This window comes from Glandiceps talaboti, chromosome 9 (genome assembly GCF_964340395.1).
Source record: "Glandiceps talaboti chromosome 9, keGlaTala1.1, whole genome shotgun sequence".
Classification (NCBI taxonomy): Eukaryota; Metazoa; Hemichordata; class Enteropneusta; family Spengelidae; genus Glandiceps; species Glandiceps talaboti.
Genome location: NC_135557.1, coordinates 20,488,725 through 20,514,776, shown reverse-complemented (window position 1 = coordinate 20,514,776; position 26,052 = coordinate 20,488,725). Strand labels below are relative to the sequence as shown.

Below are 26,052 nucleotides of genomic sequence, written 5' to 3'. Positions count from 1 at the left end.
CCATGTCTGCAACATAGATATTGCAACAGCTTCGTTTTATGCACACGGTCATATTTGAAGAATGAAGAATTGTCAAAGGATAAAGAAGTTCGAAAGATAAAACAAAAATAAGAAAACAAACAAACCGGTTTAATATGCTGAATGCTTATGACACGTTTAGCAATTATAGCTTAAGGTTAGCAAATTATTAACCATAATGATGTCACTCCATCTACATTAACCTTGATCATCAATTGTCCTGTATTTCAGATGCAGCAACTCAAAACTTTAGTGTACTACCTGTTGATGTTAATATGGTGATTGGTAATCCAGCTGTATTACAATGCTCAGTTACTCACAAAGAAGGAAATGTCATTTGGTCTAAAGATGGCGTTGATCTCAGTCTTAACCGTGACGTCTTTAACACCAATAGATACTCTGTCATTGGCGATCCCAGTATTGGAGAGTACAATCTACAACTAACAAACATCAACAATAATGATAATGGTGGTTACGAGTGTAGAGTAACTGCAGCTGATAATAGTCCAGAAATAAGAGCACCAACAGTCACTCTCACAGTAGAACGTAAGTTTCTTTACAGTTATTATGGACATAATTTTTTTTAAATCATCTAGGTAGAGAATATGTGCAATGTGCAAACATGAGTGTATGGTACAACTATTATAGAAAGGAATTTGGAAGATGGCGATTTAATCTGAAGAATTGATATTTAAAAACACATGATTATTCACAGACCAGTATCATTGTATTACACCTCATAATACACCACAAACATATATAATAACGTGTTGTATATTATTAATACCAAACATGTTAATAACGACATACACATGTTACATCACACCAAGCTAATCTAGTTAGTGACTCTACTTCAATGATGGCGATGACGTCACATCATTTATGCCCATGACATCACACATACATACATTCAAGCCATTATATGACAATTTCATAGTATCCTCATAACAGAAATATCACTTGATTTGACATCTCAATTAGGTCTAGAGGATTGCGTCTTGAAATGTTTATTCCATATCAAATTTCTTGTCCTATCCTGTGTATTATCTTACGGAGTATCTCTATTAAATCTTGTCGTACTTTTATGTTGAACGTGAGGAAAAGTTAAATAACAATACTAAAGATCATTCCATTGCTTTTAAAAAATATATTTTAGCACCGCAATCATTTGCTGAAGAACCTGTGGATACTATCGTCGTGGAAGGTGACACCGCCTTATTGAATTGTTCTATCCAAGACAAACATGGCATTGTATCATGGCGAACAGAGCAGAAAGTATTGAGTAATGACATGACGATAGTGAGCAGTGATTCTCGTCTTAGTATTGTCAGCACACTACCTGGAATAGAATACAATCTACAGATAGAAATGGTCAGTCTTGACGACATGGTATTTTACTTTTGTTATGTATCGGAATCAGACAATGGAGACGTTCCAATTCAAAGTCAGTCAGCCCTTTTAACTGTATATGGTAAGTAAACATGTTAAAGTGTCTCTCTAATTATACCGTGGTTGTTGTTTTATAGGTCTAGCAACTCTACAGGGCAAAATAATGCACATATTGAACAAGTAAAATGACATGCCGTTGCCCTGTATGCAAAATAGATATTGTAACAACGTCCATTATATACATGCACCTGTAATGGGACAATCAATCAAAAGGCAAATAAAGTCGAGAGGTGAATAATTAAGGGTAAAACTGGTTTATTGATTGCAGACGATGATACGTGGTCATTTTACTCAATCCACACTAACCTTGATATTGAATTCTCTTGTTTTCAGATGCAGCAACTCAAAACTTTAGTGTACTACCTGTTGATGTTAATATGGTCATTGGTAATCCAGCTGTATTTCAGTGCTCAGTTACTCACAAAGAAGGAAATGTCATTTGGTCTAAAGATGGTGTTGATATCAGTCTTGATCGTGATGTCTTTAACACCAATAGATATGCTATCTTTGGTAATTCCAGTATTGGAGAGTACAATCTACAACTAACAAACATAGACAATGATGATAATGGTGTGTACGAGTGTAGAGTAACTGCAGCTGATAATAGTCCAGAAATCAGAGCACCAACAGTCACACTCACAGTAGAACGTAAGTTTTGTTTACAATGGTAATAGTATATAAATTCAGTAAGCATGTGGTGCATATTCATGTACATAGCACTACTTTAAACATCAATATATTTGGTAAGATTTAATGACTGACGTAATGATATTCTAAGTGAGATGTAACAAGATTCTGCATGACATATTAACTTCCCAGAAGTCTGAGCTGTCAATAATATCACTTTTCGGTTGTAAACCAAAGAGAATCGAGGATGAATTTGATGAGGGGTTCTTATATATATATTGTTGAAGTTATATGGTTAAATGCTGTTTGTTGTCTTTTCTTTAATCTATTTTAGCACCGCAATCATTTGCTGAAGAACCTGTCGACACCATCGTCGTAGAAGGTCACACCGCCATATTGAATTGTTCCATCCAAGACAAACATGGCGTTGTATCATGGCGAACAGAGCAGAAAGTATTGAGTAATGACATGACGATAGTGAGCAGTGATTCTCGTCTTAGTATTGTCAGCACACTACCTGGAATAGAATACAATCTACAGATAGAAATGGTCAGTCTTGACGACATGGTATTTTACTTTTGTTATGTATCGGAGTCAGACAATGGAGACGTTCCAATTCAGAGTCAGTCAGCATTTCTGACAGTTTATGGTAAGTAAGATTGGCATTGAGTGTATCTCGATTTACACTTTGGGTGTTTTATATTGGAATACCTGCAACCCTACTGGCTCAGTAATAAGCACACTAACAAAGTGAAATTATTACTATTGCCATGTTTGCAAAAGAGATAAGTCTATGAGTCAATTTCTACCCAGACACCCTTAAAGAGACAGTCACAAGAGGGAAACAAAGTCGAAAGATGAAAGAAATATGTATAAACCCGGTTTTAGTATGTTGATTACGAAAGATGACGATACCTTTACCAATGATAACTCATAAAAGTAAAACAAATTATTAATCATAATGATGTTAATCCATCCACATTAATCTTGATTTTCAATGCTTTTTTATCAGACGCAGCAACTCAAAACTTTAGTGTACTACCTGTTGATGTTAATATGGTGATTGGTAATCCAGCTGTATTTCAATGCTCAGTTACTCACAAAGAAGGAAATGTAATTTGGTCTAAGGATGGTGTTGAAATCAGTCTTGACAGTGACATCTTTAACACCAACAAATATGTTATCTTTGGTAATTCCAGTATTGGAGAGTACAATCTACAACTAACAAACATAAACAATGATGACAATGGTGTGTACGAGTGTAGAGTAACTGCAGCTGATAATAGTCCAGAAATTAGAGCACCAACAGTGACACTCACTGTAGAACGTAAGTTATATTTATCATCGTATATAAATTCTATAACCATAGTTTGCAAATATAAAAATGTTGTGTTGTCATATAGATAGTGTAATTTGGTAAAATGGCTTCCACAATGATGTTATTAAAAAAGAGTTCCGAGAAATGCAATAAGATTTGTATTTGATATTTACATCCTAGAAATTTAAAAATTTTAACATTTCAATACATTCAACAGTTAAATATCTCAGTTAATTCCCAGTTGTAAAATACACAGGAATAAGATTCCACTTTGCACAGAAATTAGAGAATAAAACTGGGATGACTCTCAGATCGCTGTGTTGATTTTGTAGATAATATCCCTAGTTTACATTGAACATCTATAAAGAACACGTGTTGTATATTATTCGTAGTTATCAATCTTATCAATGACGTCACATCAATCACGTGAATGACGTCACATCAACCATACATCACATTATGTTAATAATATCAGATTATCCACATGAATGATGTCACATCAATCATACATAATATCATGTCAATGACGTCAGACCATTCATGTGAATGATGTCACGTAAACCATACGTCATGTCAATTATACCAATGACATCACACAAGTATGACAACCTCCTAATAACATTGCCATTTTCTACTTATATTACAAAACTGGCAGATTTGACATTTTGAATTAAGTCTAAAAATACGGCTGTTTGAAACGACAAATCTGTGAGGAACTAGCATTAATATTTCTTGTACAGTCCTGTGTATCACATTGTTGTGAAAATCTCTATATTTTTTATTACATTATACTGTTGAACTTCTAATGTTGTGTTGTACTTTTCATTTTATTCATTCTACTTCAGCACCCCAGTCATTTGCTGAAGAACCTGTGAACACCATCGTCGTAGAAGGTCACACCGCCATATTGAATTGTTCCATCCAAGACAAACATGGCATTGTATCATGGCGAACAGAGCAGAAAGTATTGAGTAATGACATGACGATAGTGAGCAGTGATTCTCGTCTTAGTATTGTCAGCACACTACCTGGAATAGAATACAATCTACAGATAGAAATGGTCAGTCTTGACGACATGGTATTTTACTTTTGTTATGTATCGGAGTCAGACAATGGAGACGTTCCAATTCAAAGTCAGTCAGCCTTTCTGACAGTTTATGGTAAGTTCATCTTTCATTACTTTATGTAAATATGCACAAAAGGGGATTATTTTCTATGTAAGGAAAAATCTTTAAAATAAAACATTGTGAAATTATTTTTTTACCATTAAAGTATACTCATGGCCATATCTAGGGTTTCTGATTATGTAAATTATTAATGTTCTTTTTCATTGAACATTACGAATGATATGCAAATATCCAACACTTTGCATAAGGTTAAAATATTCATACCAAAAAGTAAAAATACAATCAATTGATACTGATTATATCATCGACATTGTAAAGATTTCTATCCAACGTCTATAAATATATGTAAAACATTCGAAAGGGTGTATCTTTTAGTAACCATCTTTCTTGCCATAGAGATATGCATATCATACGAACATCACCTACCCAAAATAACATTGATTCCGAATTCTTTGTTTTCAGATGCAGCAACTCAAAACTTTAGTGTACTACCTGTTGATGTTAATATGGTCATTGGTAATCCAGCTGTATTACAATGCTCAGTTACTCACAAAGAAGGAAATGTCATTTGGTCTAAAGATGGCGTTGATATCAGTTTTGATCGAGACATCTTTATCACCAATAGAGACCAACATTATGCTATCATTGGTAATTCCAGTATTGGAGAGTACAATCTACAACTAACAAACATCAACAATGATGATAATGGTGGTTACGAGTGTAGAGTAACTGCAGCTGACAACAGTCCTGAAATTAGAGCACCAACAGTCTCTCTTACAGTAGAACGTAAGTTGATTATTAAGATTTCTATGTAAAAGAAAGGATGACATGAGAATTCATCGTATTTGATAATAAACATGAAACACAAACTAACGTGTTGACACCCTCACTTATCAGTACGAAGGGCATCGATCCAAAATTTCTGGCACTGAGCGAAAGTAATGCAATAAGTAAAGGAGAGGTTAAATCATTCTCTGCCTCTCATGTGCAGAAATGACGAGGCCCTATCCCACGGTAGTTCCATTGCAATAATGCCACAATCATTTGATGGTGAACATGTTGACTAATGATTGTAAATGAACTAATGGCCGTTAGTTCACCTGTTATTATGTTTATTATTCATTGGATTCGTAATCCATTAGATATTGTACCTTTCTCACTTGGTTCTCTTCACTCCAGAACCCCAGTCATTCATTGAAGAACCAATGGATACCATCGTCGTAGAAGATGACATCGCCATATTGAATTGTTCCATCCAAGACAAACATGGCGTTGTATCATGGCGAACACATGGGAAAGTATTGAGCAATGACATGGCAATAGTGAGCAATGATTCTCGTCTTAGTATTGTCAGCACACTACCTGGAATAGAATACAATCTACAGATAGAAATGGTCAGTCTTGACGACATGGTATTTTACTTTTGTTATGTATCGGAGTCAGACAATGGAGACGTTCCAATTCAAAGTCAGTCAGCCTTTCTCACTGTATATGGTAAGTAAGACTGTACGTCATTCATATAATTGGTGTACTGGCAATCTATAACCTCTATATTAGGAGAAATAACTAATCTTTATTAATTAATCTTTATATAGTCTTTTAGAATCAACTAGCTTGCAACAACAAACTACGGACAAGTCACCTATGGAAGTCGATCATTCTCATATGTCGCCCCCAAACTATGGAACTCTTTGCCACTTGACGTTCGCCAAGCCTCCAGCCTCTATTGTTTCAAAACAAAACTGAAGTCTCATTTTTTTTCACCAAAGCCTATGGTGTGCTTTAGTCATTCAGCGCTACTGAACAAAATATTGCTCTTGAAATTGGCGCTCTATAAATTTGATTGATTGATTGATTGATTGATTGATTGATTGATTAGAGTGATACGTTAAGCAGGTGTTATTGAGAGTAACGGTAACACGGTCTTTAAGCTTCAACAATCTTATTGTTACAGTAATATATAATTTTTGTTCTTTATAGATGCAGCAACTCAAAATTTTAGTGTACTACCTGTTGATGTTAATATGGTCATTGGTAATCCAGCTGTATTACAATGCTCAGTTACTCACAAAGAAGGAAATGTCATTTGGTCTAAAGATGGCGTTGATATCAGTAATGAACGTGACGTCATCATCAACGATAGATACGGTATCATTGGTAATTCCAGTATTGGAGAGTACAATCTACAACTAACAAACATAAACAATGATGATAATGGTGTATACGAGTGTAGAGTAACTGCAGCTGATAACAGTCCAGAAATTAGAGCACCAGCAGTCACTCTCACGGTTGAACGTAAGTAACATTTTTCTTTGGAATATGTGTGATGAAAATCGGACAAAAACGGACGTAAAGTATGCAAAAGATTTTGGAATTATCAGATACTCTGAATCATGTATCATGCAGTGTGTGTTGGACAGGACATTCATGAGGATAGATGGACCTGTATACCTTTATACACAATGAAATATCTAGTGACGTTTAGTATTGTATCATGGCTCAGATTAGTAAAATAATTTTTGTAGTGGTCTGAGATCACATGTTAGTATTGTAGGCGTTATCAATTAAGAATACTGAATATACACACGAGGAGACACATGTACTCTTCAGATTCTCCAGGCACTGGGTAGTTACTTTAATCTTCTCTGTCCTATTTTAATACAGAACCACAAGTGTTTACAGAAGTGCCAGTTACTACTATAGTTGTGGAAGGAAATGTTGCCATTCTGAATTGTTCAGTTGAACACAAACATGGTGTGTTATCTTGGAAGAAAGGCGGAACTATTATCACTAATGACGTCACTACTGTATCACGTTATGACCGCTATTCAATAATCAGTAGTTTACCTGGTGTAGAATTCAACCTACAAATTGACAACGTCACTCTTGATGACGATGACACGTATAGTTGTGACGTGTCACACAACAAAGAAGTTGGAGATGTGGCTATAGAAAGTGATGATGTACGTTTGATAGTATATGGTAAGTAATAGAACTACAAATATTATTATAGTGTTGTATGAATGATATACAGATTGCCAAGGATCTTAAATTTGACATACTATTCTCCAGGGTGAGACAGTGTCCAACGCTATGCACATCTGTCCAAATTTTACCATTTAGAAAGTTTGTTCTTGGCCCTTTTCAAATGATATGGTTTCTCCATATTGTTTTCTCGCGTATAGGAATATTCAATCTTTTATATGCTAAAGTTGAGTTATTGAGTTACTATATGACAATCTTAACATTAAAGTTTTGCAATTGTGGGCTGAGTGTCAAATTGTTATCATTATATTCCATTTCAGATGCCGCTATACAGAGTTTTATAGAAGTACCAACAGATACAGATGTTGTTATCGAAGCTTCAACTACACTAAACTGTATAATTGACCATATAGAGGGCGTCGTCATTTGGTCTAAAGATGGTATAGATATTGATTTTGGTAACAGTATATATCCACTTGTTGGTGAGGCACTTCTCGGAGAGTATAACTTATTGATTCCCAACGCTGACTATACAGACGCTGGTGATTATGTGTGTCGTGTGACATCAGCTGATAACAGTCCTGAAATTCGAAGTTTGCCAGCTGTTTTAAACATATTAGGTAAGTAGCCCACATAGTTTATTCAGCAACAGCGTATGGTTGACTATTTCATCACTTACATTGTTTTATCGATACACTTTAGAACTCAATTTCCGGGACAAATCAAACATTGAACGCCTGTTATGACTGCGCCTCTCACCAGATCTGATTGACATGCACAAGAGCATTGACAGCTGTTATAACAATTTACGCGAATACAGAAATTATTGTTCATTTGTCTCCATATTCTGAATACCTCTTAAGTTTGTGAAAGGAATATCATAGCATATGCCATCCGTGTGTCTGAATTTTGTAATCAAAGCCATTTGAGTTTTTGCAGGGTATATAAAAACACATATTTCCCGTTTGCCTAAACCGAAATAGCTTTGTAGGGTATATAAAATTTATATTTCGCACCAAAGTAGTTTTTGCTGGTCGTATAAATCTTATATACTATCTATTTATCTTCTAAAGAGCCACAATACTTCGTACAAGGACCTATAAGTACAGTAGCAGTGGAATTTGGAATTACGATATTCACGTGTATAGTCAACAATAAACATGGTATTTTATACTGGAAGAGGGATGGCAATGTCATTGCCAGTGAAACAGAGGTCGACGATTTCCGTCTAGATGTCCTGACTACTATACCAAATATGGAATACAAGCTACGAATAAGAAACGTCAGTTTGAGTGACGCAGCAATATATTCATGTCACGTGTCTGAGTCAGCCAATGGGGATCGGCCTATTGACAGTAATAGTGCACTACTGACCGTCTATGGTAAGTGAGCATTCGTTGTTTTCATTGAAACCAAGAAGATCTATAGCAGTTTTATCAAATTTCAGGTAATGAATTTTAAGTCTGTTACTTTATTACAAGGATTTACAAAAAAGTGAATTTTCATGTCAGTCTTTGAAATAATTTGTATTTGACGATCATGTGTCAATAAGAGATGGCCATACATACTGGATGAACATGTGTCAGTATGCATCATTTTGCAGGTTACCCATCTCTTGACACACAAGTATTATCTGTTATATTTCTGAAGGAATAAAGTCCATGTATAAGAAAAAGGTTTCAATTGTAATATTTCTTTACCATATAACTATAGTTTCGTCCGTGTGGGGTTGGGATGAATTCCAGACATGCCAGCCAACTACAATTAAAATCACTAGACCTGAAAAAAACGTCGTTTGACTCGACATAATTCTTAGTAACACTCTGCTATAGCTTATAGTCTGGCTTGAAGAAATCTTACTAACACTGCTACAGCGTATAGTCTGGCTTGCAGAAACCTTACTACCAACAGTGTCATGATATATTGTCTAACTCAACAAGAATCTCACGAAAAGAGATATTTGATGACACTGTGTTGGTCAGTTTTGTTCAGCCAGACAATAGTATGTAGCCTTGTTAATAGTCAGACTTTTTCGACCCAGACGACATATCATTTTGGGTTTGAATTTAAATTTATTTATTTTGGAGATTTCGTGATTTGAATTTTAGTTTGGCAGGTTGACAAAATATATATGCAATTTAATTTAGCTTTCAAATTTATTTTTTATCTGGAATTAACTCTGCCAATAATCTGAACCTTCATCCGAGAAAGTTCTATGGTATTATCCAATTCCGTCTAACCATTTTATAACTTTTATTTCTCAAAACTTAGATGCAGCTGTTCAGAATTTTCTAACAGTACCAATTAACGTGACCATCGTTGAAGACAGCTCCATCATATTACAATGTATTGTGGAAAACAAAGAAGGCGAAGTCATCTGGATCAAAGATGGCGTCATGATAACTAATGAATATGACGTAAACATTGACAACGATAAATATTTTGTTATTGGAGATGAGATCAGTGGAGAGTATAGCTTACAAGTGACAAATGCAAATGTATCTGAAAGTGGAACCTACCAATGTCACGTGACAGCAGCTGTAGATGAAAACAGTGATGAAATACATTCACCTAAAGTGGCCCTTGTAGTTGTAGGTAGGTCACAGGTCAACCAATTGACCCTTGTGGTTGTAGACAGTATTTTCCTGCTCAATGAAGAGAAATGTTGGAAAAATATATAATTGTACCCGCGAAAACTTGAATTAAAAGATAAACGGAGAGAATAATGTCAATTCTTAATGTTTTGTGACTCATTTTTACGCATTCTAGTTACGCATGCACACATTGTTGTGACGTAAACGACCAGGGTACAAATTTTTATATTCTGTTTGAAGACGTACAACCTGACTTTCGCGTTGTATAATGTTATTGGTCTAATATTACTTAAAATAGAACCATAGTCATTCATGGAAGAGCCTGGCTTTTGCATTGTATAAATATTGTTTGTTTTTGTTTAATATCATTTTATAGAACCACAGTCATTCTTGGAAGAACCAGAAAATACAATCATAGTAGAGACCAATACTGCTATTCTAAATTGTTCTGTTGAAAATAAACATGGCGTGCTATCTTGGACGAAAGATGGAGAAACGCTGAATCAGGACAGAGAAATTGTCGTGCAGGACTCAAGATATGAAATCGTTACATCTAACTCTGACATGGAATTCCATCTTCAAATAAACGATACAAAGCTGACAGATGCTGGCAGCTATGTATGTGAAGTATCTGGATCTGAAAATGGAGACATACCTATAGAAAGTGCATCAGCTATTTTAACAGTCTATGGTAAGTTAATTCTCCTATATATGATGAATTAGTGTGGTAGGGCGTTGTCAATGGTTAGTTGGATCTCCTGTATGATTTGACATTGAGGTATGTAATTTACTGTCTATGCTAACCGTAGTTGAATCGCCCCTGTGATTTGATAGTGTGTATGTGATAGGATGGTGTCCATGGGAAGTTGGATCTCCCATATATTTTTGATCGTGTGGCAAGTCAGGTTGCTGTTTCTGGTTGGTTGAATCTTCCATGTGAATAAAGAGTGTGGTAGGATAGTGTTGATGATTCGTTGTCTCCCATTTGATTTGATAGTATGGTACATAGAGTGTAGTCTATTTGAATCTCCCATGTGATTTAACAGTGTGGTAGGGTGGAGTCAGTGTTGGGATTTCCCATTTGTGGTTGGGTGCCGTCTATGATAAGATGACACTCGTAGAGGGTAGAGATAAAACACCTGGTCATGTAGCGAAATCAGTCAAAGATCCAATCATATTTTGTTCAGAGTTACTACAGATATGACTGATTACATTGTCGTAGATGAGTCTCTTGTTATAGTACATGAAAAGGTATGTTAGATCTAAGTTAGTATTATGTAGATGCTTTTATAAAACTACAACATGGCTGAATTCTTCGAGGATATGCTGAGAGAGAGAGAGAGAGAGAGAGAGAGAGAGAGAGAGAGAGAGAGAGAGAGAGAGAGAGAGAGAGAGAGAGAGAGAGAGAGAGAGAGAGAGAGAGAGAGAGAGAGAGTGATCAGTGAGTGAGCCAAAATTTAACCTCCATTTCTATGTGGTTCATAATTCTAATTCCAATCAGTTCTTAAGACGATGTTAAACGAGTTTCCTTTTATTTGTCAGACCTCGAGACCCAGTCCTTCACAACAGAGCCCACTGATACGACTTTACTGGAGGGATATTCAGTCATCCTAACGTGCACAATACACCACAAAGAAGGAACAGTTATCTGGTCTAAGGATGGGAAAGATCTGAGTAATGATGGAACTATAGTTATTGATGATTCTAGAATGTCCATAGTCGGTGAAGGAATATTTGGAGAATATAATCTACAAATCAACAATATTGACCTAGAGGATGCTGGGAAATTTATGTGCAGGGTAACAGCAGCAGATAATAGTGAAGAAATTCGTACAGTTGCAGCAACATTGACAGTACAAGGTATGTTATGATACGTTTTACATATTACATATTAGCATTGACATGACCTGGATAGTTCGGCATTTTTCCTGGAAATATTTCCATCTCTGCTAAACACTAAGATATTAGGTTTCAATATTGTATTTTCCATTTGTTTCGGCCAAAATTTGAATTTGTAGATTCAAAATCCATAGTATTTTACAATTTCCAAATTATCAATATTTATCTTATTGTTGTACAGAGTGGTCTAACTTTCAATGATGCAAATTTATTGGTCATAATTGTGTTTCTGCATGTAATGAGTTAATTTCTATTCATATCTGTTTCAACAACAAGGGGTGGGGGGGGGCAGAAATAACCTGATAATTTTAGAATTTAATTTCTTACAATATTTCTGTGAACACATATTGTAGATGCTGGACAGTAGCTGTTCGGATAGCAATATTAAATCATGTGATTGGTATATGTGAAATGCTCCTCAATTACCAATAATATGGTATCTGTTTAATCTCTTCAGCATATCAATCTTTTGGAGAAGAACCAAGTGACGTCACAGTAGTTGAAGGAGAAAGTATCACTCTACCCTGTTCAGTATCAGATAAACATGGCGTCACATCATGGCGGTATGATGACGTCATTATCAGTAATGAGCTGGACATCTTAGTCAACAATTCTAGATTCAGTATTTTGGGGTTTGCCCCGGATGGAAAATATAATTTGCATATACAGAATGTTCAACTGGACGACATGAGAAGTTACTGGTGCCACGTGTCAGAAGCTACAAATGGAGATGTACCAATTGAAAGTCAACATGCAATGTTAACAGTGTATGGTAGGTGGACTTGAAATAATTTACTATACCTTTATGCTTGCCAAGTATTTTTTCTGTTTTCCTAGTCAACATCTTCAAAGTGAAGAACTGAGATGACTCATCATGGTGTTTAAAGAGAGATAACTAACACAATGGTTGCCTTCCATTTTGATATAACGATATGTCCTGTGCCATCTTTGATATTGAGTAATTAACATCTATTTTAGATAAGCCATCCAAACGTTATGTTCATAATTGCCACACTTCCTTTGTAAAAACACAGATTTACATTTTCATTGGACTCCAAGGTTATCCAGCGACCTTGTTCGTATTGAATAATTTTGTAAAGTTATTTTTAAACTTTAAATTTAGATTTTTAATATGTTATAAATTTTGAAGATTTAAACCTTAAAATCTTAATAATTTTTAAATTTAGGAACGCTCGTGTGGGAACTTTATGAGTCTCACAAGGATCGTGCACGTGATTATGGCAAAGTACTTACCTCACCTAAATCTTTCTTTTTTTCACAGATGCAGCGATACAGAACTTCACTTCAGTCTCAGTTGACATGGTGCACACATACGGAGATACCCTGATAATGGTTAGTGAGGTGATTGACCAAGACGGCCAACTCATTTGGTCCAAAGATGGCGTCAACATTAGCATTGATGACGTCATGCTCACTACCGATAGTCGTTATTCTATCATTGGTAATCATTCAATTGGAGAGTACAATTTACAAATAAACAACGCTGACGTCAATGATGCAGGCGTATACCAATACTATCTGACTGAAGGTGGTAACAGTCCGATGGTTATGGGCGAACCTTTCAGATTAAAGATAAGAGGTAAGAATTTGGGTGGTTTACACTTTACAATGCATGGTACGATTTGTATCAAACATATACACCTCAATACACTGGTCTCAAAATAAATGGTATAATATATTATATTATATTATATTATATTATATTATATTATATTATATTATATTATGTTATGTTATGTTATGTTATGTTATGATATGTTATGTTATGTTATGTTATGTTATGTTATGTTATGTTATGCTATGCTATGCTATGCTATGCTATGCTATACTATACTGTACTTTACACTTTAATAATAAATTTATTTTAATCTTCTGAATAAAAACTAACAAATATTTCTTTGTTGTTGTTTTAGGTCCTAATGCGCCACCAGCAGAATATCCTAAATGTAGTGTTTCATCTGAGCAGTTTATACAGGGGTCAAATGTCATCTTGGTGTGTGAGTCTTCCGGTGGAAATCCATCAGCTGATTTAGAATGGAGTCTAAATGGTGTAGTGCAAGAGGCTATCGAAGTGAACACAATTACATCAATACGTCTTGGTTTAGTTTTGTCAGTGACTCAGGATCTACAAGATGCTGTCTTCACGTGTTTCTCAGACCATCCCACATTTGATGACAGAGAGTCGTGTCAGATTGGACCGCTTGATATTGACAGTAAGGGAATCAAAATCAAAATTTAGTTTTCGTCACTGGCAGGAATATGTTAACGATATAGATAGTGACTGATACAGTAGTGGCAAGAATACAACAGTGCGTTCATTGTTACTGTTCACTGGTTCAGTTAGCCCAATGACTGTCAAAATCATTACAACAACCAATACCAGTGCAATGAGCGTGTATAACTTTTCGAACTCCCTGACAAGCGTACAACCCATTGTGAGCATATAAAGATGAAATCCTTCACTGAGCAACCTCTGTCCTACCATGTGCCCATATATTCGTATATGTTGACTCGGGTATAGTGGTTGCTCAATGTTAGCTAGGGTCTTTAGTCATACAGAAAAAATGGCAACCTGTTGATTTGAAACCGGCCATTGTTGTTTTAGTATATGTTCTGCAACCATTATAATTTGACAAAAGATGTGACTATGTGCAGTGCCTTTGAATGGAGATATTTTATACTCATATCTATTAATATAAATTTGTATTTCAGCCACACAGACTGATGTGGACTTATTTTCAAGTACTGCTACCATTCAAGATGTTAGAGTTAGTGAGGATGTGATTATGGAATGTATTGTACCAAATAAACTAGGAACTCTTCACTGGGTTAAAAATGGTGACATCATAAGCAATGACAACAGTATAGAAAGGAGTTTACAAGACTACGTTAGGTAAATACAAGACTTGGTTTACATTTACATGTATTAGCATGTCTAGCTTAATTGTTATGGGCATTGCCTCTTACGTATTTAGCTCGTTGTCATGGCAACCCATGTATCTACCTTTGTTATCATAGTAATACTACAAAGATACAGCAGCCTCTTGGTATTGTCGTGGACAGTGTCACATGTGCACGACTGTTGCCACACTTTAAAATGTTATCTGCTTCCTATGTAGTTGCAATTTTAGATTAAGCAACTTGCATGTATGGTGTTTTCAAATGAGTTACATGAGACATACGATCCAACGGTCTATTAATATTCTAGGTGAGAACGTGCTTCTGGACATTCCCAACTTTATACAAAGATTACAATGATGACGATGATGATGATGATGATGATGATGATGAAACCGAGTTGACTATGTAAAATTAAAACATATCTATTTCATTATCACTACTACTTTAGGTACTCCATTATTGGAGAGGAGTCTGATGGAGAATACTCTCTTAGCATTACTGATGTGAAAAGAGATGACAGCGGTACATTCTATTGTCTATTATCTTCCAATGAAAACGGTTTGCCTGTAGTGTCATCCAGGGCAATATCACTGACAGTAGAAGGTAAGATCCTTATCTGTCTGTCTGTCTGTCTGTCTGTCTCTCTTGTCTGTCTGTCTGTCTGTCTGTCTGTCTGTCTGTCGGTCTGTCTGTCTTCTACTTACTAGTATTACATAGAAGAAAAGGCAGTTACAATTTTTTTTAAGTTACTGTACATACACCTGTGGAATTCATGTAAATGTACGCATACTACCAACAAGTATGTTTATCTTTTGGCTATAATTTCATTTCAATTTAGATTTGATTTGATTTGATTTTTTCTAATCAATTTTTGTTTCTTTGTTTGTTTAATTCATAGACGCTATAAGCCCCAGTAGCGAGACCCCAACTTGTGAAATATCTAGTGATAATCTGATTGTTGGAGAGACAGCCTTCCTGACATGTACCTTACAGGGAGGCGATCCTCCTGCATCCCTAGAATGGGAAGAAAATGGAGTATCAGTGGAAGGAGTACAGTTAGACTCGTACAGTGTTGGTTTACAAATCAATATAACATCAGATTTAAATGGTGCAGAATTCAATTGTACAGCAAGACACGTGACATTTGGTCAACCTGGCACATGCGTCATAGGACCACTTAGTGTCAAAGGTGAGACATAGACTGACTTTTGGCAAAATAATTATCAGTTTATCCCCTCTTACCAGGTATTCCCATACTTCAGGAGGGCACAGTAATTCATCGCATAAGCGTATTACAAATATTTTTTAAAGCAGTGACTGTAAGAATTCAATTCTTTCATCTACCTGATAAAAAAATTATGGTATTCACAAAACTCGTGTCATTTTTGCATATTCCATCAGTCAAGCCAATGGCCATAAAAGGAAGTGCTTATGAATATTCAATATCACCTTCTCACCATCCAAATTTATCAATTTACTGGTGTAAAAAATGTTGGTCATATTTTATGCAAAAAGATGTGCTTGTTCCTTTTTGCCGTTTGCTAAACCAGAGCAACGCCATGGCAAAATTTAAATCACGATGCCAAGTTACATCATTCGAAATGTACTGGCTTTGGTGATTCTGCACTATTTATGGAGACAATATGATCCATGGAAAAACAAATATATACCACTAGTGTTATTATCAGTTCATCATGCAATGACGTCATCTCTTTCTTTCCGTTTCAGGTTTAGGTGGTAGTAGTGGCATGAGTGGATTTGTGATAGGATTAATCGTCACACTGATTATTCTCTTCATTGCCTTTATTATTATTGGTGTTGTCCTCTATCTGTTTTGGTGGAAAAGAAGGGAATCTGCAAAAGGTATGTTTTTGTATTTTCTGGTAATACCAATGGCTTGCTTGCAATGTAATAACGTCCCATCACAGTAATGCCATGTGACGCCTCTCTCAAGGAACATCACTATGATACCTTCGTCAAGGGATTTAAAATTTAATAACATCTGTATATTACTGTTCACACTATAAGATGAGCTACCTTTAACTTGAGTTATCGGGCAAATTTACACTTTTCCGTATTCCAACTCTGTGTATTTCTGATTTGCATAAAATCCTATGTATTACTGATTTGCATATTTTTGTGTATTGCTGCATGATTTACATAAAAATGCTGTGTTTTAGATACTGACATTAAATTCTATGTATTAATCATTTCCATAAATGTTGTGTATTGCTGCATGATTTGCCTAAAAATTATGTGCATTAGATACATAAAATTCTGTGTATTAGTAATTTGCATAGAATTCTTTGTGTTACTGATTTGCATATAATCTATAATTCATGCATGCATCTCATTACCTTACTGTTTGTCTTCCGTTTTCAGAAGAGAGTACCAACTTTGATCGTAACCTTGAAATTGGTTTGCCTGATAACATCGCTCAGCCAGACATATCTCAACCCAAGGACTCGCCAAAGAAAGGCGTTCCAATCATACCATTTGTTACAGACGAACCTGCAGCAGAGGTTAGTAACGTGGGTAGTGGACGTCCAATGGCTGCACGTCCCAAAATCCGTGACGTCAGAAACAGCCATCCAATGGATATGCCTGCCCAGGCTGCTGACGTAGGTAGCAGTCGACCAATGAATGGTCTCGCCAAAACACCAGCCACGGGAGACCAACAGGAGCAGCCAAACCAGAAGAAAAGGAAGAAAAGGCGCCGAAAACATAAAAAGAAAACAACTCCACCAGAAACTCATATTATTGGATCTCAAGAGTCGATTCAGAGACTTGAGCCTAAAGACAGTAAAAAGAAAAGAAGAGGCAAATATGAACTCAAGCCCAATAGTTACAGAGATGACAGCTTGACAGAGCAGAACAATGGAGACGTGACGCCTGATGATAACGCTCTTCCAACATTTGAACAACCACGTCACGTGCAAAGAACAATGAGCAGAAGAAGCAGACGGCCAAGAAATGAAATACATACCTCTACACCAATTGAAGGGTCTAGACCCAAAAAGAGCAGACCTGTGTGGTTTTATGAACGTCGAGGACACCATAACATCACATTTCCTCCGTCTCTTCTTTTGAAACCATTAGAAAGACGACCAATCAGAATAACGCCCTCACCGGTCGATGGCGGACTCTATCAATCACAATTGCATCATGAAATGATGAGACGTGGGGAACTACCAAGTCAACAAACTTCTCCCCCAGTTTCTCCCCCATTTGAGGATGGCAGACCGTATCATCAAATGATGAGACGTGAGGAACCGCCAAGTCCCCTTATGTCGGGATCAGCTAGGGGTGATCATATAGAAATCCTATACCAACAGATGAAACGCTTACATGATAAAAAGCAGTGATCATAACAATAGTCTTATATCAGAACCTAGACAATTAATACTGTAGAACTAATTTTCAAAGACTTTGTGATAAACGTATTTTATATTAGATCCTGGACAATTAATACTATAGAACCGTGACTGACTTACAATCGTTATGACAAGTAGTTTTATATAAGAACCTGGCTAATTAATACTGTAGAACTGTGAATGACTTTCTATCGTTATGACAAGTAGTTTTATATCAGAACCTGGCTAATTAATACTGTAGAACTGTGAATGACTTTCAATCGTTGTAATGTAAATAATATTATATCCCGACCTGGGCAACTGATACGACTGACGTGACTGAATTAATTTAAATTTTGCCATCCATTCATGCTTATTATATATTCATTACGACAATATCAATATTATATTTTGATACATACAAGCATAACATATGGTCATGTACAGTTAAGAATAACCAATGCAATAACACTTTTTTCCTTGATGTATGTAAGTCTGAATATACATATATAGTATATACTGTATATATATACAGTATATAAAAGTTATAGGCAACATAGACTTGGTGTATGTACAGTATACACCAGTTATAGACATACATAGACTTGATGTAAGTATAGTATACACCAGTTATAGACATACATAGACTTGATGTATAGTATATACCAGTTAGACATATATAGATGTGATGTAAGTATAGTATATACCAGTTATAGACATTGACTTGATGTAAGTATAGTATACACCAGTTATAGACATACATAGACTTTATGTAAGTACGTACAGTATAAACCAGTTATGGATATACATATACCTGATGTATATATAGTATTTACCAGTTATAGACATAGACTTGATATAGGCACAACTGTAGATCTACATACTGTGCTGTCAAAAGCATACTCTAAACAAACTTGCCAATCAAAGCTTTGATTGATAGGAAGATTTTGCAGTGACTTGCCATAATCTTGTATCTCATTAAGTATTCACAATTTATTTATTTTTTCATGAAGACAACACAAAGAATGAGAAGAATACAACAAAGCAGTATTATTACAACACGAGTCTTTTTTTACTGGATATCAATTATTTTATTGTTTTGTACTTTTTAACAAGGAGAAACAAAATTTACTCATTGTACAAAAAAATCACCCTTTTGTAAAATTTTGATAAAACCTTTTACGTTTTGTACTCATTAAATTTACTGCTGAATAAATTATGATAAAATACGTCATTTTGTTATTGTTATTATTATCTTTATAGACATGCATTCATTCTACAAATATGAGATTGCATCTGCTGTACCTTATACAGTTCATGTCAAGTTAGCGTTTACTGGCTCTGTATGATACAACACACAGAAACAACAAACTGCGCATGCTACATTTTAAGATAACAAGATTTAATGAATACAGTTTAAATCAAATTAACTAATGTGCGACTATGCAGACATCAAATGAAAACATCAAAACATAGTTGTGTCTGCATATAGTTGCAGTATGGTTAATTTGTTTATTTCATTTAGACAAAATATAGCAAGATATTGCCATTCTGCTATCTTAAAGTGTAGCAGTTTCTAATTGGTTTCATTGTGGTTGTATCAAACAGAGCCAGTGGCCACTAACTTATAATTGGCTGTATGATGTATAACAGGACTATGATGACCTTGGTTGAAACAATATATAAAGTCATACACGTAAATGGGGTTTGTGTATTTGAGTGTTTTTTATCGCACTACGGTCAATTCCTCAAAAGTATATTTATCCTCAGATAACAGGGAAACCACGAACCATGTTAAAAACAAATACAAAATTAAAAAACACATACTTACTGAATTAACAAATTTGCCATTTTAAGCAAATGAATAACTTATCTATACATGTGTATATGGACCTGTATACTACTAATATAATATACTGAGTTTCTGTATATTCATACACATAACGAACCACGGATATGAGACGTGAGCAACACACTTTAAGACGTTGTACTGTCTAAGACATAGACAACACACAGAAAGGTGTAAGCAACACTTTAAGACGTTGTACTGCCTAAGACATGAATAACACAAATGTGTAAGCAACACTTTAAGACGTTGTACTGTCTAAGACATGAATAACACAAATGTGTAAGCAACACTTTAAGATGCTGTACGGTCTAAGACATGAACAACACACAGAAAGATTAAAACAACACATTGTTAGACACTGCACTGTCTAAGACCTGAACAATACACAGAAAGTGTAAGCAACACTTTAAGATGTTGTACTGGCTAAGACATGCACAACACACGGAAAGATGTACACAACACACTGTAAGACGTTACATTGTCAAAGACATGAACAACACACGGATAGATATACACAACACACTGTAAGACGTTATGTAAGACATGAACAACACAGAGAAGTTTACGTAAACAACACACTATAAGACGTTACATTGTCAAAGACATGAATAATACAATATATAACCTGGCTTGTTTTGTCCTTCTAAGAAGTGACCAACTAACAACAAGACGACATATTTGATGTTTAATACATAGCGTACTTTATTGGTTTAGCACAACGACTTCTATACATTTTCATAGGTGGTATGAAAAAATGAAAATAAATTACAGAAACAAACGTTTATTTACAACTATGTGGTGAATAAATACGAGACAAACACGACATCATACACATCATTAAAGTTGTAATAATGTAACATAAGATTCGACAAAATACAACTCTTTGTTCTTTTATTACATGGACTCTACTTAACACGGCACAGTTAAATGTAATTGGTATTATGTACAGACGTAGATAAGACATATTTCATAAAGTAACATTTTGGTCCCTATTGTTCTCTATCTATTGTGATAAAATAATCGAATAACAGCTTATATAATATAGAAGCTGTGTTGATGTACTCTTTAAGTTATTGGAAAAATGACACTCTTTACAATATTATGCGAAACAATATATGAACTGTCACACTTACAAATTGTCTGCTTTGACTGTTACAAAGTGTCTGCCTTGACACTGTTACAATGTGTCTGTCTTGACACTGTTACAACGTATAGGCTTTGATGGTTGTATCTGCTTGATACTGTTATAATGTGTCTGTTTTGACAGTTACAATGTATCTGCTTGATACTGCTATAACGTATAGGCTTTGACAATATTACAATGTTTCTGCTTCATACTGTTACAATGTGTCTGTTTTTACAGTTACAATGTGTCTTCCTTGACACTGTTACAATGTGTCTAAAAGTTATGCATGATGAGCTCAGAGATATTTGATATGAATACTTTGTCATGCAAAAAGCACTGCCCAATGTAACATATGACAAAACCTGTTTGTGCTGATAATGACGAATTCTAAATTTTCAGGTTTGCACAATACACTGTAACCACTGAGCTAAATGTGTTAGAATAATCACACTGTCTATGCATAGGATGTACATATGACTATAATCTCGCATCATATTCCGACACTGATGGTCAGATTTTGGTGACGTTACACGCATGCACATTAATCTATCATTTTACTTCTCCTGTAAAAGTGATAAAAAGGAAGTCTTTGAGACTTTGTAAAATAGTTTATTTCCATACAAATTCACTGTATTGCTTTGTTTACTTTGAAGAATCTAAAATCTAAGCAACACTGTTAGACCTGATGTTACAACACACACATCACATAATACTCAGAAAACAATGGCATGTTACAATGCACATATGATACAAATGTTTCAATGGGACCACAATACTTGTTAGAAATTTCTAACAATACATTATACATGACACAACTGCTGTAATGTGACCACAATACTACATAGTGATACAATACAGTTAACAAAAGTTTTGTATTACGACCACAATACTAGGTCATGTTACAATGCATAGAACACAGCAGCTGTATGTGACCACAATGCTGTGATATAATGCAGGTAACACAACTACTGTAACGTGATTACAATACTATCTTGTTACAATGCATATATCACAAATGCTTTAGTGTGTTCACAATACTGCCTAGTGATACAATGCACATAAAACACAGCTGTAATGTGATCACAATACTATCTAGTTACAATGTACATAACACTGGTAATGTATTGTGCCCACAATACTATCTAGTGCTACAATAAAATTAAAACGCTGTAGTGTGATCACAACACTAGTTCTACAATGCGCATATAGTCTGCTGTATTGTGACCACAATACTGTGTCTAGCGTTACAATACAAACAAAGTTTTAATGTGATCACAATACTATCATATGTTACAAAAATGACGACAAAAGTGAATACTTTGTATTACAAAATACCCAAGATAGTAACACTATGATGTGGTTACTTAGCATTACAATACACAATAGTAATGCTGTAATGTGGTGGTTATAATATATACACATATATGACACGGATGAAGGATGATGTAATGATATTTACAACAATTTGATTGGTTGGTTGGTTGGTTGGTTGATGCTAGTTCTATTCGTTCACTTTTTCCTACTGGTTGATACCAATCGTTTGTTATTTGCCTATCTTGATTAGTTGGTTCATTTCAATCTTATACTGTTTGTCAATTCTGATTGGTTAGTTCAATTCAATCTTATCCTGTTTGTCTATTCTGATTGGTTGATATCAATCTTATCCTGTTTGTCTAAAAATTAATAAGTCCTCTTATCTACAATGTCAAAATGTATGGTCTGGTTCTTTCAAGTACTCACTTTCACAAAATCACCCTTTGACCTAACCTATGACCTGTAATTGCATGCAGAAATCAACCAATAGCTTTCTTAGTACTCAAATACGTAGATCAAACAATGCATTCTATTGGTTTATTGATAATCTTGTTTTTCTCATTTTCATTTCTAGTTATTTAAAAAAAAAGGCCATGCTGTTTTTTTATCAATAATTATTTTCTTAGGAAAGGATGCACATTTGGAGGGATTACGAATTAATCTAAGTAAAATCTATTTTAAAAAATGACTTAAGGAAATATAGAAATGGACTTGGTAACAAGACAATAACATGACACTTTTAGTGTGCTAATAGCACATTATGTAACCTACCCTCCCCTCCCTTCCCCATCCCAAATTTTCGGAATATATGATTGATAACTTCCCTTGCTGATAAGACAGTTTCTAATAAATTCTCTGCCAATCTCTATAAAAGTATATAGCATATACAATCACTGCAGTACAAAACAGAACACTTAAAGAACAGCTTAGCTGTGTTTCTAATGAATATTGAAGACATCAAATATTGCTGCATACAAAATTAGAATTACCATCTCAGAAGTATCATTCATGTCACCATAACAATCAAATAACAAATGTTTCCAAGACAACTATATCAGTAACATGGCAACAGGAATATTTTAAAATGTTACCATGGTAATAATAGCAACCCTTTTCATGTTCCCTTGGCAACAATGACAGGGCTTACATATTACTACAGTAACAGTAAGAGCCTTTACACATTCCCTGGCAACAATGACAGAGTTTACATGTTACCATGGTAACAGTAACAGTCCTTATTTAGTATTGTTCAACAGTTAGATTAGATTTCATATTCATTAATAACATAAGCACTGTTGAACTGCAGGCAATGATGGCACAGATTGCAAATCAATGGCAATAATGGCTAGGCTCGCAAATTAAAGTTGAAGTCACTTAGATAAATGCATAAATAAACTGATAAATTAATTAATTAATAAATACATTTAAATATCCAATAAATAAATAAATAAATTAATTAAAATGTGACATCTAGTCCATGATACGTTAGTAATATTCATTGGCAAGTGATCTAAAAATTGTATTTTTTCTTCAAAAAAATAGTTTATGCGAGTGATTGACTGATGAAAACATTGCACAATTAACAGAAAGCAGTATATCTTCTTTAAGAAAGAGAAACCAAATAGATTTGAAGTATTTCATTTTTTCTGATACACATACAACTTGAAAGTTACAGGGATAAAACACCTTATGTAAATTAGATACTTGATAAATTAAAAATAAATTATTTTCTAATTGTGTTTTTTTAAATTTTATTTGTTTTGGAGATGAGAAAAAATTCTTTGCACATACCCAGTGTGTTTAATATCATATCTAATATGGATCTTGGAATTGGTGGAGGGATAATAACAAATGGAACAGCACACATGAAAAATGTGGATTAACTTGGACTTTATGGAGGGATAGCAATAGATGGAACAGCAGACCTGACCAATGGCAGTAGATTACCTCTCCAGTACCAGACACTTCCTGTATTACATTTACACAATGTTCATAAAAACTGAACCTTCATATTTCTGTCATGTAACTGCCAGAGGGTTAAAGGTCACATGTTCTGCCACTGAAGGGTTAAAAGTCACATGTTCTGCTGCTGAAGGGTTAAAAGTCACATGTTCTGCTACTGAAGAGTTAAAGGTCACATGTCTGCTGCTGAAAGGTTAAAGGTCATGTATGTGCTCATGAAGCCGTCAAGACTTGATATTTGAAATAACTGCAGCTTAAAGACAATTCTTGTTGCAGCATTAGTAAAAAAATGTCTATACGTGACATTCCCCCTTACTGGCATAATTAACTGGTCAAAACTTTCAATTACTATATATTTATTGTTCATTATTATTTCAGATCAAATTTTGCTCCAACCTGGATGCACAGATGTGTTACGTTTATAGATGGACTATAAATATTGTGATACAGTAACAAAGTTATGATTTATAGACAATGTCACATGACCTATGGTAGTTCACACAATAGGTACTTGTGGTACCTTACACGATTGGTAAATTCAGACAATTGGTAAATTTCTGTTACTTGACACAGAAATTCACACTCAGGTTCTGCCACATGGAATACAGTACTTCATGCAACTGGCAAGATATTGCCCCATGTCGCTCGGTAGTTCCCACAAATAGTAAGTGCACACAATTGGTACATTCCTCACGCACGGCATATGGTAGCTAGTTCACATAACAGGAAGGTATGTATGGTAGTTCACACAGTTGGAAAGTTCACACGATTAAATCCTATCACATGACTTATGACTGTTCATACAAGAAGGTCCTGCCACATGAAGCATGGCAGCTCACACAAATTGATAAGGGCCTCTCAAGTGACTTATGGTAGTTTACAAGATTGGTAAGTTCACACAAAAGGTCCTCACATGACTTATGGGTGTTCACATAATTGGTAAGGAATTGACTGCCACTTATGACTTATGGCAGCTCACACAACAGACTACTGTCCTCCACAAAATGTATGACGTTCACACAATTTGATAAGGTCCTCTCACATGAGATATGGCAGTCTATATAGTTTGATAAGGTCTTCTGAAATGATGTATCGTAGTTCACACAATTTCATAAGGTCCTCAGAAATGGTGTATGGTAGTTCACACAATTTGGTGAAGTCCTCTCACATGATGTATGGTAGTATTTCACACAGGTCCTCTCACATGATGTATGGTAGTTCACACAATCTGATAAGGTCCTCTGAAATGATGTATGGTAGTTCACACCATTTGGTAAGGTCCTCTCACATGACTATCAATATCACTAAAAAAAATTCTAAAAAAGTCTTTTTTACACACATAATAGTTCTGTCTTTCCACCAACCATGTTCAGAGTCACTAATACAATGATTACAGTGTTTAAATCTTGCTATACAATAGTATATTCATCTTTATAGCCTCTAGGATTGTCTCTCAGTGTGGGTTCTGGTAACATATGTATTTCTATTTCCTGTGGCTCTTGTTGGGGA

At 35.0% G+C, this 26,052-nt stretch overlaps 2 protein-coding genes and 1 long non-coding RNA gene across 3 annotated transcripts in view; 2 read left to right on the top strand and 1 right to left on the bottom strand.

Annotated features, from left to right (window-relative positions):
* Nucleotides 1–13,365, top strand: part of LOC144439941 (obscurin-like) — a 34,415-nt gene extending 21,050 nt beyond the window's left edge. Inside the window, exons 22-38 of the mRNA XM_078129174.1 lie at nucleotides 250–564; nucleotides 1,175–1,489; nucleotides 1,801–2,115; nucleotides 2,429–2,743; nucleotides 3,107–3,421; nucleotides 4,258–4,572; nucleotides 5,002–5,325; nucleotides 5,719–6,033; nucleotides 6,520–6,834; nucleotides 7,204–7,521; nucleotides 7,845–8,144; nucleotides 8,598–8,906; nucleotides 9,796–10,119; nucleotides 10,495–10,809; nucleotides 11,661–11,978; nucleotides 12,475–12,789; nucleotides 13,205–13,365. Coding sequence (XP_077985300.1) covers nucleotides 250–564; nucleotides 1,175–1,489; nucleotides 1,801–2,115; nucleotides 2,429–2,743; nucleotides 3,107–3,421; nucleotides 4,258–4,572; nucleotides 5,002–5,325; nucleotides 5,719–6,033; nucleotides 6,520–6,834; nucleotides 7,204–7,521; nucleotides 7,845–8,144; nucleotides 8,598–8,906; nucleotides 9,796–10,119; nucleotides 10,495–10,809; nucleotides 11,661–11,978; nucleotides 12,475–12,789; nucleotides 13,205–13,365 — 5,204 coding nt within the window. The remainder of the gene's footprint in view (nucleotides 1–249; nucleotides 565–1,174; nucleotides 1,490–1,800; nucleotides 2,116–2,428; nucleotides 2,744–3,106; nucleotides 3,422–4,257; nucleotides 4,573–5,001; nucleotides 5,326–5,718; nucleotides 6,034–6,519; nucleotides 6,835–7,203; nucleotides 7,522–7,844; nucleotides 8,145–8,597; nucleotides 8,907–9,795; nucleotides 10,120–10,494; nucleotides 10,810–11,660; nucleotides 11,979–12,474; nucleotides 12,790–13,204) is intronic.
* Nucleotides 13,366–14,849: 1,484 nt separating this feature from the next.
* LOC144439724 (uncharacterized) lies at nucleotides 14,850–15,937 on the top strand. The gene is made up of 3 exons (XR_013481145.1): nucleotides 14,850–14,931; nucleotides 15,388–15,542; nucleotides 15,838–15,937. It is a non-coding gene; the product is annotated as an uncharacterized LOC144439724 (long non-coding RNA).
* A 7,462-nt stretch (nucleotides 15,938–23,399) lies between these two features.
* The window catches only part of LOC144439940 (cell adhesion molecule DSCAM-like), a 76,833-nt gene continuing 74,180 nt past the window's right edge, over nucleotides 23,400–26,052 (bottom strand). The window contains exon 31 of the mRNA XM_078129173.1: nucleotides 23,400–26,052. This exon is cut by the window's right edge and continues 184 nt beyond it. Within this exon, the coding sequence (XP_077985299.1) occupies nucleotides 25,953–26,052 (100 nt within the window). The 3' untranslated portion in view covers nucleotides 23,400–25,952.